The 15,412-nt window shown below is 38.1% G+C and overlaps 2 protein-coding genes across 2 annotated transcripts; both read left to right on the forward strand.

Moving 5' to 3' along the window:
• Positions 1–1,529: 1,529 nt before the first annotated feature.
• On the forward strand, positions 1,530–3,179 carry LOC105178640 (anthocyanidin 3-O-glucosyltransferase 2). Its single transcript, XM_011102151.3, has one exon. It carries the CDS (start codon positions 1,649–1,651, stop codon positions 3,077–3,079), a length of 1,431 nt encoding a protein of 476 aa, XP_011100453.2. The 5' UTR covers positions 1,530–1,648; the 3' UTR covers positions 3,080–3,179.
• A 5,950-nt stretch (positions 3,180–9,129) lies between these two features.
• Positions 9,130–10,773, forward strand: LOC105178639 (UDP-glycosyltransferase 71E1-like). The gene has a single exon (XM_011102150.3). The coding sequence runs from the start codon at positions 9,287–9,289 to the stop codon at positions 10,733–10,735; it is 1,449 nt and encodes a 482-aa protein (XP_011100452.2). The 5' UTR covers positions 9,130–9,286; the 3' UTR covers positions 10,736–10,773.
• Positions 10,774–15,412: the final 4,639 nt, after the last annotated feature.

A 15,412-nucleotide genomic window follows, 5' to 3' on the forward strand; every position in this document is an offset into this window, starting at 1 on the left:
TCAAAATATCTGTAAAATCAACAACAAACAAATTGAACAAATAAAACTCAGCTAACAATGAATTTTACTATTTTTATAAATAAAAAATTTGTGTGGTTGTTAATAACTTTATTTCTTGAAGGGAAGAGATAGTCTTGTGCCATTGACAGTAATGCGTGACGCCAGTTCTATGGTTGGCAGCCAAGAATGCCTTCGGTTTTTGCAAATTCCTCGTCAGTTTTTGCAAATGGCACACGGAATGAGGTTTACTTTTGTCTTCAAGTATTCTTCTAGAATGAAGTGATCATGACTCTCCACTAGCTACTAATATCTACTCTTTAAAATAAATAAAATAAAAAATCCCATATAATTTATGTTCGTTCATTTTGTATGTACGTATATATATATGTATTTTATTGAAATATTTGCGTGACTTTATAGAATTGCTAATTTAAAGTTGATGTTGGAATTTTAGATAATTTGAATAATTTATTATTAATAAAATTTTTAATTTTATATATTTAATATTTTAAAATTTTTTGTATTTTATTTACTATATTATTGGATATTATTCCTATATCATAGAGAAATATAAATTAAATTGCTATGATTAATTAAAAAATATATTTTTTGACAATCATGCAAAATTTATTTATTGTGCATGAATGAAAAATTATATACATTACCTAGTGAAAACATGTTTGAATTACATTCAGTTTTTCCATTAGGATTCAGTATTCTATAAATGGCAAATGCTTGTAAAATTTAATATGAGATATACTAATTAAAATAAAATTTATTATTTTTTAAGAAAAAATTATATTATCATCATCATCATCAAAAGACAAATGCAAATGTTTAGCAAAAATAGTATCTTTTTTAAAACATGTGGAGAAAACAATCTTTAACCAATTAAATTTAGTTAGAAGTAATTTTTCCATAAACACTATCTAATTTAATTTTTATCTGCTTATCACTTCTTTTATCAATATTATTTATTTTTAATTTTTCTACAACTTTCAACTTTTTCTATTAAAATTATTTACCTAAAATTAAAATTTTCTCAAACACTCCTACTATGTCAGAATCTTTTGATATCTACAATAGATTGAATTACAATTTTCACTCTATAATTATAAGGCGTCGACGTTTTTTATTCTTGGAAAATAAAATATGGTACTTAAAGACACCAGTTTAAGAAAAATAAAAATTGGTAGATTGAAGTGAATTTCTGTGAAGATTCTACAATTTGCTGGAAATTGATTTTTGATTTGGGATTTGGGATTTAAAAAATAAAAAGTGAGCATTTCATCATTCATGTTTTGCTTAATTGGATTGCACGTAGGTCTGATCAACATGTTTTGTCGGAAAATTTAAAGTTTCCCAATCAAAGATTGATTTTGGCCCAGCTTTCGGTGAAATTTGTCGTCAGCTCGCATTTCAATTGTTTTTAATTACTGTTTTTAATATTATCCATTCAACTTTTACAAGATCAGAAATGTCATTTCCTTATTTGTAAAGGATCAAATTGCAATTAAACCATCTCAAATGTATAGCATTGCACGCCTGAGTATGTGTTTGTCCCCTCGTTATAATCTCAAGAATCAGTAAAGACTCTTGTGTCATATCCTCTTTCCCTTCCAATTCCCTGAATTCAGCACCAGAAAACATGTCGGCGGACCAAAAATTAACCAGCCTAGTCTTCGTTCCTTTCCCTATAATGAGTCACCTGGCAACAGCAGTGAAGACGGCGAAGCTCCTGGCCGACAGAGACGAACGCCTCTCAATCACAGTCCTCGTGATGAAGCTACCAATTGATACGCTGATCAGTTCTTACACTAAGAACTCGCCTGACGCCCGAGTAAAGGTAGTCCAACTGCCCGAAGACGAGCCCACCTTTACAAAGCTGATGAAATCTTCCAAGAACTTCTTCTTTCGATACATCGAGAGCCAGAAAGGCACTGTCAGGGACGCTGTGGCTGAGATTATGAAGAGTTCGAGGTCGTGTAGGCTTGCAGGATTTGTAATCGACATGTTCTGCACAACCATGATTGATGTCGCCAACGAGCTTGGAGTCCCGACTTACATGTTCTTCAGTTCGGGTTCAGCAACGCTCGGGCTCATGTTCCATCTCCAGAGTCTCAGAGATGACAATAATGTGGACGTGATGGAGTACAAGAATTCAGATGCTGCGATATCAATACCCACCTACGTTAACCCCGTTCCTGTTGCGGTATGGCCTTCCCCGGTGTTTGAGGAGGACAGTGGTTTCCTTGACTTTGCCAAAAGGTTTAGAGAAACCAAAGGGATTATTGTGAACACATTCCTCGAATTCGAAACCCACCAGATTAGGTCATTGTCTGATGACAAGAAAATCCCACCAGTTTATCCTGTGGGGCCAATACTTCAAGCTGATGAGAACAAAATTGAGCAGGAAAAGGAAAAGCACGCGGAAATCATGAGGTGGCTCGACAAGCAACCTGATTCTTCTGTCGTGTTTCTTTGCTTTGGTACGCATGGATGTTTGGAAGGGGATCAGGTGAAGGAGATTGCTGTGGCCCTGGAAAACAGTGGACATCCGTTTTTGTGGTCCCTGAGGAAGCCGCCTCCGAAAGAAAAGGTTGAGTTTCCAGGTGAGTACGAGAATTCCGAAGAAGTATTACCAGAAGGGTTCCTGGGACGAACTACTGACATGGGTAAAGTTATCGGATGGGCGCCTCAAATGGCAGTGTTATCTCACCCTGCGGTGGGAGGATTTGTGTCGCACTGTGGGTGGAACTCTGTGTTGGAAAGTGTGTGGTGTGGGGTGCCGATGGCCGTATGGCCGTTGTCTGCAGAGCAGCAGGCCAATGCGTTCTTGCTGGTGAAGGAGTTTGAAATGGCAGTTGAGATTAAGATGGATTATAAGAAAAATGCTAACGTCATTGTGGGCACAGAGACGATAGAGAAAGCAATCAGACAGCTAATGGACCCGGAGAATGAAATTCGGGTTAAGGTGAGAGCATTGAAAGAAAAGAGCAGAATGGCCCTAATGGAAGGAGGGTCTTCGTACAATTACTTGAAACGTTTCGTTGAGAATGTTGTGAATAACATTTCTTGAAATAGTACTTGTGTCAGCTTTAGGTGAGGTCTAGGGCAATACATCTATCTTTTACCATCATGTTTATTTTCCTCCAATAAGAATAATTATTTTACACCAATTTAAATTCTAAATTTTGGCTTTATCACTCATCGAGCGTGTTGAGAATATTAGAAATGATGGCAAAAGGAAATGAATTGTTTTGCACGAATGAATTTTCTTTCTATCTCGATGCTCATAAAATTTTATACATAATTAAAAGATTAATGAGTTTATCAAAGAAATTTAAATTTAATTATAGATAAATTATATTGAAGTAAATTGGAGTTTTATAAAATATTTGAAGGTAAACTATATTAATTATAAAATTAGGTAGTATGTAATGAGAATTTTTTAGAAGAATTTAAATAAAACAGAAAAGAAAGATGAGAATTGGTGGGTGGACAGTCACCCACTGCCTCACCTTTTCTCTTTAATACAATAGTTACACACATAAAAATAAGTATACATACAAATAACAAGGAGAAAGATAGTTTTCTATTGCATGAGAGTTTTTTCCCTTACATGAGTGGTCTCCCTTCCCTTTTTCTCAATTAGGATTTTCCTAGGGCCGCCCATGCACTCTTCAGGCGGCTGGACGATTTTATCACTAGTTTTGTTGCGTGTCGACTTTCGATTCCTGTGTGCTCCCTCCATAATCCCCTTTACTGCTTTCCTTCTTTATTGATTTTGTTTTCTTCATATTTTTTAGCACTCCTTTATTGCTTTTAGGCTCATTTTGTTTTGTTCTCTATCTGCGTTGTTGCCCTTTTCTCTCCTACTTTACTTTTCCTGTTACATTACTGCAGTTGTTTACTGCTTTATTAAAGTGTGTCCTAGTTTACCTTGATCTTTCTGTGGTGGTTGGTGCAAGCCTCTGTTCTTGTCTCTCACAACTTAGGTTTTCTCGTTTGGTGTCGTATATCATCTTATGCAGGTTGCGCTGATCGATTGGGTAAAGCATTGGTTCTTACAGAAAAAGAGGAGTTGGGAGTTGTGATGCCGTTCGGGGTATGGCACTCTAATCCAGGCACTCGCGGTTTCATGTGGTTGGGCATATCCTTTCTCACAAACCCTACCATGTAGAAGCTTTGAAATCCATTTTTCAATCATAACTGAATCCAGCAAAGGGCATGGAAATCACATTCATTGAGAATGACAGGTTCGTAATGAAATTCTTTCACACCTTTGATCGTGAACGGGTATTAGCGACTAGGCCATAGGATTTCGAGAAGAATTTGATTGTGCTAGATAAGGTGGCGGAGAATGAAAACTCGCCAATATGGATCTTACTTGGTGTGACTTTCACATTTGAATTCATGGTCTACCTCTCAGAAAGATGACCAAGGACATCGCTAGCTACATCGGTGATAAGATTGTACGCCTTAAAGACATTGATCAGCAAAAGGATCCGGAATCGTGGGGTTGGTTCATGAGGATTAGGGTTGCCATTGATGTTCCGAAGCCCTTACCTCGAGCCTTGAAAATCCATACGATGTTGGGAGATGAACAACTTGTAACCTTCACATATGAAAGATTTTCCAATTTTTGCTATTTGTGAGGCAGAATCAAACATATTTCGAAGTGGTGTGAAGCTCGATTTCAGGCGGATATTGTTAATCCAGGAGAGAATGCACTCTTTGGTCTTTGCTTGTGAGCGGTGCACCCAGTGGCTATGAGAACTCGCTTCCCCCAACAGAAACACTTAATCCCAAGTCCAGATGTCTTGACCTCTTCCAGCTCCCGAAATGATCCAATGTCCACCCCCGCTGCTGAAGTTAAGCGAGGTGGAACCAGCTTTGGCAACTTCTCTACTATGGGAGATGATCTTCGGAACCTTCGTGAGCCTACACATAAGATGCTCTCCCGTGTTCTTGACCTTAACAATCACAGCCTCGCCCCTGCCCAACTTTCCTCAATCATATTCACTCACCAGAACCCTTCCTCCTCTACCCTTCCTCTCCTGCCCCTGCCCAAAACCCCAACTCATCTAGCGTCACCCCTGCCTCTGTGTCTGGAGATACTCTAATTGATGTCGTTACCCCCATTCCATCCATTATTTCCCTTGTCGTCCTAGATACTCCATATGAACTCTTGCAACTCCCTACCCTAAACCCTGTGCGTTCTTGTCCATTAACTAATATCCCTCCCCTTATCCACTGCCATGCGTCAGCACTTACCCAAAAGCGTAAATGTATAAAAAGTTCACATCCCAATTTTGTGTCAACCCCCAACCACACCCCAAACTTCGCTTCCAAAAGAAAGCTGGTGGATGAGATTGTGGAAGCTACGGACCTCCCTCTGAACAACCTGGCATAACTGGTGGTGTGCTATCAAATATATCCAACGTTTTGTTGGAGGCTTCCTCACAGCCCCACCTAGCGTTATGAGCCTCCAAATGTGGAATTGCCAAAGGTTGGGGAACCCTTGGACTGTCAAAGGGCTCCAGGAACTTTTAAAGTCCATAACCCCCTTTTGGTCTTTTCTGGCGGAGATCAAATGTTCAGCTAGCCAGATTGAGGTTGTAAAAGGACGGCTGAATCTATTTGCTATTTGTGTAAACTTAGAATAAAAAACTGGTGGTTTGTTTCTGTTATGGCAGAAAAGTGTGAAAGTATAATTTCAGATGTTTTCTCATCGGCATATTGACGATGGAAGAGGCTGGGGATTGGTGGTCGTTTTCAGGTGTTTATGGTGAACCGGATGCGAATAAAAGGGTGGAATTTTGGAATTTTGGAATTTTGAGTTGCATGATTTGGGATCTCGAGGTTTTGCATTGACATGGTGTGATAATCAACAGGAGCTACACAATTCGTGAGCGGATTAATCGAGCCTGCTCAAACGAGATATGGTCACAAGTTTTTCCCTAGGAGTGAGTTCAGCATGTGGTGTCCCCATACTCGGATTATAACACATTGCATATTGAGTTTCGGCTGCCGGTACAGTGGAAGCTATCAGGATATCAGAGTGTTTTCGCTTTGAAGCGGCATGCTCCAAGAACTGGTTGTGGGGACATTATTGCATAGTGTTGGGAATCCCTAAGGGCGATTTTGGGTGCTAATAGATTAAAGAAAAGATCGTAGCAGTTGGAGGTAGCTGTCTTGTTGGGGGTGTTTGGTTGGTTGGGAAATAAGGGATAGAATTAAGGAATTGAAAGAGTTTTTGATGACACTGAAGCTATTTATAGCAACTGAAGACTCAAAGGAAAGGGAATTAAGGGACAGAGCTAGACTTACTAAGTTGATGACTCAAGAATAGATCTTTTGGGAACAAGGGAGTAAGGACTTGTGGGTGAAGGAGGGGTATTGGAATTCCAATTTTTTTCATGCTAGAGCAAGATATAGACATCAAACCAACTCAATCTGCAAATTGCAGAAATTGGATGACTCGTGGGCAGAAATAGTGAAAGAGGTGCAGTAATGTGTAATCAACTACTTTGGGATGGTGTTCAACTCAAGTAGGTCTCTTCCCGATGATATTCAATGTAGAAACGAGCATATCCTAGTCGTGGTGGACTCATCGATGGCAGAGGACTTGCAACAACTGTTTATGGAGGTTGAGGTAATAAAAGCTCTCTTTAATATATTCCCGTTGAAATCCCCAAACCCGGATGACATGCCTCCCATTTTCTTCTGAAGGTTTTAGCATGTTCTCAAGGCTGATGTCGTCTCTTTTGTGCTAAATTTCTTAATAATCATTTTGTTCCTATTGGATTCAATGACATGAATTTCATGCTCATCCCTAAGTGTAAACAACTGCACTCTCTAACTTAATACCGCCCCATAAGTTTGTAAAATGCTGTGTTTAAGATTGTCTCTAAAATCATTGCTAAAGGACTGAAACCTTGGCTTGATAGTATCATTTCTCCCTTTCAGTCGATGTTTATTCCAGGTCATCATATTATTGATAATGTCTTGCTTGCTTTCGAGACTAATCATTTTCTTAACTCCCATGGAGGAAACACTTCATGAATTTTAAACTTGACATCAACAAAGCACATGATCGAGTGGAATTGCCATACCCCCAAAGAATGATAGGTAAGCTTGGTTTTCCTTGTCCTTTATTGACCTTGTTATGCTTTGTGTGACATAATTCTCTTACTCATTTGTATTAGGTTGTTCACAATTTGGTTTTATAATCCACCAAAGGGTGCTCCCCATCAAGGCGACCCCCTATTCCCTTATTCTTCTTTGCATAGAGTCTCTTAGTTCGTTGTTTCATGTGGCGGTGGAGAGGGAGACTGTCCCAGGTGTGGATGTTTGTAGAGGTGCCCCTCGCATATGTCACTTATTATTTGCAGATGATACCATGGTGTTTTGTTCGAAAAATTTGACTACGGTGTAGCATGTTCAATGTATTCTAGATACCTTTAAACTTGCTTCTGAAGGATCGCGTGGTATGGCTCGGGAACATACTAGTGGAAGTGAGAGACGTAAAATAACAAGTTAATAAAATTAAAGCGTAATAAGCAACGAATCTAAGGGGTGTATCCTTGGAGTTTTCGGGCATCCGATGTAGTATGAAAATAAAAACAATAATAAAGTAATAATCGAATTTGTCTACTCGAAATTCCAACGTAGGAATCCCCCAAAGATAATCCACACCACACTAGAATAAACGAGGTCTTGATCCCTTTGCTAGAAAGAATCAAGACAAAAATCTCACCCTTGGTTTATTGTGTAATGAATTATTACCTTAATAATTATACACAATATATATTTATATACCTTAAATAGATAAATAAAAATGTGTCTAGATGCATTCTATTATCTATAAGACAACTCTTCAATCCATTCCAAATGGAGAAGAGTCTAATTATCACCAAGCTAACACTTTTAAAAAATACAATTTTTTGGTCAACTTTCTCTCCATCAATTTTGCTAGTGAGCCTCATGAGTGGCCGATTTTATCTAAAATAAATTCAATGCCCAATGATATTTAAAATAAAATAAATAAATATATTTATAAAGTGGCAGCACTACGTGGGCTGCCACTAATTTGATGGATGGCATTACCATTTGAATAGTACAATGCTCGTGCACGCGCGCGCGCGTGCATATATATATATAGTAATGATATCCACTATAGATATAAGAAACTTTATCTACTCATGCACACATTTTCTCTTAGAGATCCTTAATTCTTTTAGCCGTGGCTTTTGAAACAACTATGAAGTTGTTAATTTAAAATTATTGATTAATTAATATATTAATATTATTTAATTAGTATCTTAACTAAATGTAATTTATATTGTTCAAATGTAATGTTTAATCGGAATTTTTTATGAGTTTTACTATTTAAATTAGTGAATAATTAGATATTATATTTGACGTAAGAATATTACAGTTAGTTAATTAAATTATTAAATTTATTAAATTTAATCATTACTATAACTAATTTATTTAATTTCATCGAATTTATTGACCAAATGCTTTGTAATACGTACTAGTGTTTAATTAAATGAACACGTGAACAAGTTGAGATTCGTGTTCCCTCGATACAAAATAATTACAAATTCCACTGTCACGTCCAAGTGGTAAGAATTTATCAACTCAAGAGGACTTATTTGGAGAGTGTAATTATGCTTTAGCTTTATGACTTAGATCGCAAATAATTCATCTCTATCCTAACTAATACCACTAAGATCTGTTTGATGATGACTGATATATATTTATAATTACATTTAGCAAATACATAAAAGTATATCTTTTCTCAACAATTCAACTAATGTACGTTCATTACATAACAAATTTATTATAAATATTTATTTTATAAATTCTTAAATTCCCCTATGGATTTCTCGTGAATTTTTATCGCAAAGACTAGAATTGAGTTATTTTTTAATTTTTAGTTATGATAAATGTTTTATTCACTCTCGTATAAATTCCTACTAAATATAGATTATGTAACTCCATGTAATTAATAATTATTTATTATAATTATTTTTTAATCATAATAATTAAATATTAGAATTTTTCTAATATCTTCTTCTCCAAGAAAGACACTTTATTGGGCATCCCGCAAAAAATATTTAAAATGACAGCAAATCCATGACATCACTCCCCCATTCTAAATATGAGGGACTATTTTATATTGCCCTTTCTAGCTTTTCCAACACACCACTGGCCCTCAACTTGTCCTGGTATTGACCCCCGTAGAGAAAACGTCCGTTTCACAAAGTGAGCGAAAATGAGTGGGAAAACCAAAGCAGAGCTGGTGTTCATTCCCTCTCCCGGAAGAGGCCACCTACTAGCAACAGTGGAGATGGCAAAACTGCTAATCGACAGAGACGAACGCCTCTCCATAACTGTGCTCGTTATCAAGCCCTCTTTCGATCCTAATAGCAGCGCTCATTCCTATTCCCCGGAATCAAATTCCAGGATTCGTTTCATAGACATTACAAATGTCAACTCCCTGTCGATGTCGATGAGCTCCCCCTTGACCTTTCTTGAACAATTCATCGAGAATCATAAGGATCCCGTCAGAAACTCGGTGACTCAAATAGTCCATGATTTTGGTCCAAACTGTGGGCTAGCCGGATTTGTGATCGACATGTTTTGCACTGCCATGATTGATGTGGCCAATGAGTTTGACGTTCCGACCTACATGTTTTTCACGTCGGGGGCTTCAGCGCTGGGGCTTATGTTCCATTTCCAGGGCCTGAGAGATTATCAAAATCAAGACGTGACTCTGTACGAAAACTCAAGCGAGGAGCTGTGCATTCCCTCGTACAAACTCCCTGTCCCTGCCAAGTTATTGCCTGCTTTAATGTTTGATAAGGATGGTGGCAGCACGAAGTTTCTCGATCACGCCAAGAGATTCAGAGAAACTAAGGGAATCGTTCTAAACACTTTCCTGGAGTTAGAATCCCACGCGATGAAGTCCCTTTCGGAGGATGACAACATCCCACCAGTCTACTCGGTCGGACCAATACTTCATTCACACGATGAAAATGATCGCAACCCCAAGTATGAAGAGATCATGAAGTGGCTTGATGAGCAGCCTGATTCGTCAGTGGTCTTTCTCTGCTTCGGGAGCAGGGGATGTTTCGATGACAAAAACCAGGTGAAGGAAATTGCGGTGGCACTCGAAAATAGTGGACACCGATTTTTATGGTCCCTGAGAAAGCCTGCCAATGAACACAAATTCCGGACTCCAGGCGAGTACGATAACCTTGAAGAAGTATTACCAGAAGGGTTCCTGGAACGTAATGCGGGCATCGGGAAGGTGATCGGGTGGGCGCCTCAAATTGCCATTTTGTCCCACCGTGCTGTCGGAGGTTTCGTATCACATTGCGGATGGAACTCGATCCTGGAAAGCATGTGGTGCGGAGTGCCGATGGCGGTGTGGCCGTTGTCGGCTGAGCAGCAAATGAATGCTTTCCAGTTGGTGAAGGATTTGGGAGTGGCAGTGGAGATAAAGATGGACTATAAGAGGAACTTGATGGGTGGTAGCAATATGAATGTAACAGCTGAGGAGATAGAGAATGGAATCTGGCGCCTGATGCAGCCCCAGAGTGAGACTTGGGTCAATGTTGAAGCAATGAAGTTGAAAAGTAGGATGGCGTTGGTGGAAAATGGATCATCCTTCGACTTCGTTGGACGTTTCATAGAAAATGTAATGAACAATGTGGCATGACGACGTGATAACAATTAATTTCTTGTGTGCGTTACTTACCTTTTTCGTTGACTCCTTAGTTTTGAGCAGGCGTGTCACACAATCATTTGTGTCTTGCACCATAAATAGATAGTTTACCTCTCGAGGATTTAACTTGTTAAGAAAACCCCTATAAACTAAGAAAATTAAAAATAAAAAGGTTTAGCATTAGAAATATTATGCTTTGAAGAGTTAGAAAAGATTTTCTGATAATTTCTATTTGTTTCATTGCACCCTTATTTATAGGCGTCCGCGGATTTCAAATCCGGGCTCCAAACTTATTTTTAATGACATCATTGCGTTCGTCATCATCTTGTCTCTTTCGGACGACATCACTACATTTGTCATTATCTCGTTTTTTCCAGTTGTTGGTCATAATATCTTTCATGCTTTGCTGGCTGTTGATTTTTGTTGTTTTCTGCCGACAGTCTTATTCTTAATTTTTTATATTTTTTAATTTTTACTTCTTTTTGTAAAAATTCTTTCTTTTTCTCTTGTCCTAGTTTGGTTTGGATTTATTTTGTGCGACCCGAACTTTTGTTTCGAATAGGGGCTTCTCTTGTTTCTCACAGCAAGGGCATAAATGGTTATGCCATTGCCCAACATGCAACATGTTGCACGTTTTTTCATCCGTGTAGCTTCGATTGCTGGTAGCTTATTTTTTCAGATTAAAATCCTTTTCTTCTCAAATAAGCTCTCTGTTAGCTCAATGTCTTTTTCCGTCATGAAATTTAACAAGAATGATCCATTCACTTTGTTGGAGAAGATCTTCAATGGATACTTGACTTTGTACATCTCAGTGAGACAGATCCATAATCCCCAAGCTTTTCTGGTAGAGATATCATCTTAACTAATAGCTGATAGAGCTTCTCCTCAGGTAGTTTTAATTTTATTGAAAGCCACCATGTATGGCCTCTGCAACTTCATAAAATGAAATGCTGGATGAGACATTTTTCCTGCATTTTCTGGAGCAACTGATAAGAATTTTATCGCCACGAATCAAAGACCGCCCCATTAATACAGTCCAGAAGTTTTAAAATTTCTAGGAAATTCAGTGACATAGTATAAATTGAAGCAAGAGCTCTAAAGTCATACCATTCTTTGATATCTCCGCTTTGGACCCTTCTAACATCCAAACCCTGTTATATTTTTTGAATGTTTCGATAATGTTCTTGCGTGGATTTACTCCTTTGCGACAAATTAATTTTTCCCACATGGGTTGATAGTCCAGCCAAGATGAAGAAGATATCTAATTTTCTGAAAATAACAGAACAAAACGGCGTAACCGTTCGAAACAGCAGACGACCATCTGCTGCCGGCCACACGCCCGCGCGCCCCTGCCACAATCTGCGCGCGTGTGCGCTGGGCGTATGCCTGTGCGCTGCCTCCCTGCCAGCACGCATGCCCCCTGTTAGCCAGTGATCGGCCGGTAGGGCAGCAACGACTGTAGTGCTCCATTTTTCAATTTTTTTTTAATTTTTTCAATTAAAAACTGAAATAAAATCATGCATTTATAGAAAATCTAATTTTAAAAAATGCATAGATATCTATCATTTAAAAGTAAAATTAATACACATTTTCTAAACATATAATCATGGTTTAAAGCTATAAAACATGCTTTACAAAAGCGAATTAAACACGTTGTTCATGCTCAACACATAATAACATGTTAATCCTAAAGTCACAACACCGAACCGGGCTCTGATACCACTAAAAAAATCGGTATGGCCTGAGAATGCGACAGAAGCGTGAAATAAAAATTTTAAAAACCAGTTCAAAAGGGTGTTCCTTTTGAAATTCCCGGGCATTTGGTCTTTGTCAAAACCATAATAATAACAAAGTAAACATGCTAGACATGTGGTTAGAGGATGAAACAAAAAGTACAGAAACATAATATGAAACTTTACCTTTTGTTTCTTTAGAAAACTGCAACGTGCGTTGTTCCCATTATATTCTCCCGTTCTGTTCACTTGAGAATTCAAACTAGAATCCTCTAAGTTGTGCATACCACAAAAGGAAAAGGTAAAGTTCCTGTTTTATTGCTAGATAGAACAAAGAACCAAGAAGAAAAAATAATTCCAAACACAACATTATTGTTTAGTGCTTTTGGATTGTTTTGTGTTCTAATTTGAATCCAATTCAAAATAGAACCAAAAGGAGAATATTTTTGAGAGAAAATGGAGAGAAATTTCGTGGCTTTTGTGTTGGTTATCCTGAATATGTGTGTAGTTTTCGTATATAACATACAACTGAATTCAAAATTCAATAACTACTAAGTTTGCCTCCAAGACAACCTATACAACCATATTCATATAACCTCCAACCATGATCAAAGAACTCCTCCATCATGTTAATCGTAGTGAGAAGTTTCAACTCCTTCTTAACTTGTTCCAACCATCCTCAAATGGGCTTGGACTTCAAATATGCATCGGACTCGATTTAATCAAATGAAAGCAAGCCCAACCAAAGTCCATTGATTCATTTAATCCAATTAAATAAATCTAAGCCCAAATACTAATTAATTGATCCAATCAATTAATTAAGCCAAACTCAATAAATTAATCTAATTAATTTAAAGGTGTTAAGCCCAAAATTTTTTATTAATTCAATTAATTAATTCTTAAGTCATTCATCAAATGGATTGCTAAATAAATGATCAAATCATTTATATATATTCTCCTTGAATTAATTTAATCCAATTAAATTAATTCATTTCTTCTTGAATGAATTCCAAATTAATTCCACCAATTCCATAGTGATTTGTGTGTGACTCTTTAGGTTCACTCTCAGCAAGACTTGGGCTTGTGTCCAACACAATAATTAATTAAATCCAATTTAATTAATTTATTTTCAATTAAACATGGGCCTGTCACGATGAGTGGCCATCTAAAAACGGTCCATGGCACTAGAGACTAGGTGAATATTGGCGTGAACATTTAAGCTCTCGAGTACCATACAGGTACGGTCCTTCCATCATCTGTCTCTCGATCTAAGTCTAGGACATGAAATTGGGTGTTGATTCCCATCCTGGACTAGATACTCTGGTCGATAACTCGAGATGCATTTGCTCTATTGATTGACGTAGGAAACCATTCCCTACCCAACCAATCGCTGTGGCCACAGACTCTAAGAGCATCAACCATCTCAAAGCGCATAGGAGACTCGACTGTCACATACTGACAGGTAACGGATTCTATCTTGGAACCAATCACCCTCACTACATACTCTGATTGTACTGAATATGATTTGTAATGACCACATCCAAGATATGGTCATCTTTCGTCAAATCCAAGATACAACCATCACATACATGCAACTGTCATGGTTCCTCAAGTCTAAGGACTAATTCCGTACTATTGGAGACAGGAAGATCTAGTCATATCGACCAAGCCTCCAAGGTTTCCATATGTCGACTTCCCGTGAGTTAGTTCAGTTAGCTTGACAACCTTGTCAACCACCCACTAACATTGCATAGACATCCAACGTCTATCGCCGATGAAAGACGACACTCATCCAATGCATGCAATTTTAGTGCAAGTCTTAGTAGGACTCTCCATGCCCAGTCACGAGATCCTCGACTTGGAACTTTTCAAACCTAACCTTCAGAAGTTGGTTTTGTGACCACCATCCAATGCGCAGCCCAACTACATAGGTTGTACAATTTGGTTTGTGGGCTTTGTTGTGATGTTAAGCTTATAAACATAATCAGTGAGAACAACAATACAATTGTCAGATAATGAATACTGACTTTATTCATAAATAATGTTACAATTATATACCGAAATTGTCGGAACAGATTACATAAAGGCCTATCTAATTCGCTTTTTTGTCACCTATTCTAACAAACTCCCACTTGACCTTGAAGCCAATCACTCATTATTCTTCTGATGTGACTCGCTCCATCCGAACGTCACCTCTTCCCACCATCTCTCTAAACAGATGGTAGCTTCTAAAAATGTGCTTAGATCTGAGTTGAGATCTCGGTTCCTTCGCTTGCGCTAAGCCCCGTCGTTATCATAGAAGATAACCACTGGCTCGATAATGCTAGGTACTACACCCAAGTCTTAGATATAGTTTTTCATCCAAACTGCTTCCTTAGCTGATTCCGAAGCTGCTATGTACTCAGCTTCAGTGATGGAATCCACTATAGTATCCTTCTTGGAACTTTTTCAAGCCACTACACCACCATTCAACCTGAATACAAACCCTGATTGAGACTTGGCATCATCCACATCAGACTGGAAGCTAGTGTCGCTGTAGCCTTCCAGAATTAACTATCCACCACCGTAAACTAAGAACATATCTTTAGTCCTTATCAGGTACTTAAGTATGGTCTTGACTGCAGTCCAGTGAGCCTCACCGGCACATGCCTGATATCTGTTTGATACGCTCAAAGTAAAAGCGACATCTAGCCTTGTGCACTACACAACATACTATATGCTGCCTACGGTTGAGCATAGGGTATGTCAAACATTTTTAAGCTCCTCATCAGTCTTGGAATACTGCTTCTTGGACAGTTTAACCCCATGCCTCATAGGAAGAAATCCTCGTTTGGAGTTTTTCATCTTGAATCTCTTCAAGACTTTCTCAACATACATGGTTTGGGTCATTCCTAACATCCTTTTAGATCTGTCCCGGATAATCTTGATGCCTAGGATG

This window comes from Sesamum indicum, linkage group LG12, assembly GCF_026168435.1.
Source record: "Sesamum indicum cultivar Baizhima isolate 11 linkage group LG12, ASM2616843v1, whole genome shotgun sequence".
In the NCBI taxonomy this organism is placed as follows: Eukaryota; Viridiplantae; Streptophyta; class Magnoliopsida; order Lamiales; family Pedaliaceae; genus Sesamum; species Sesamum indicum.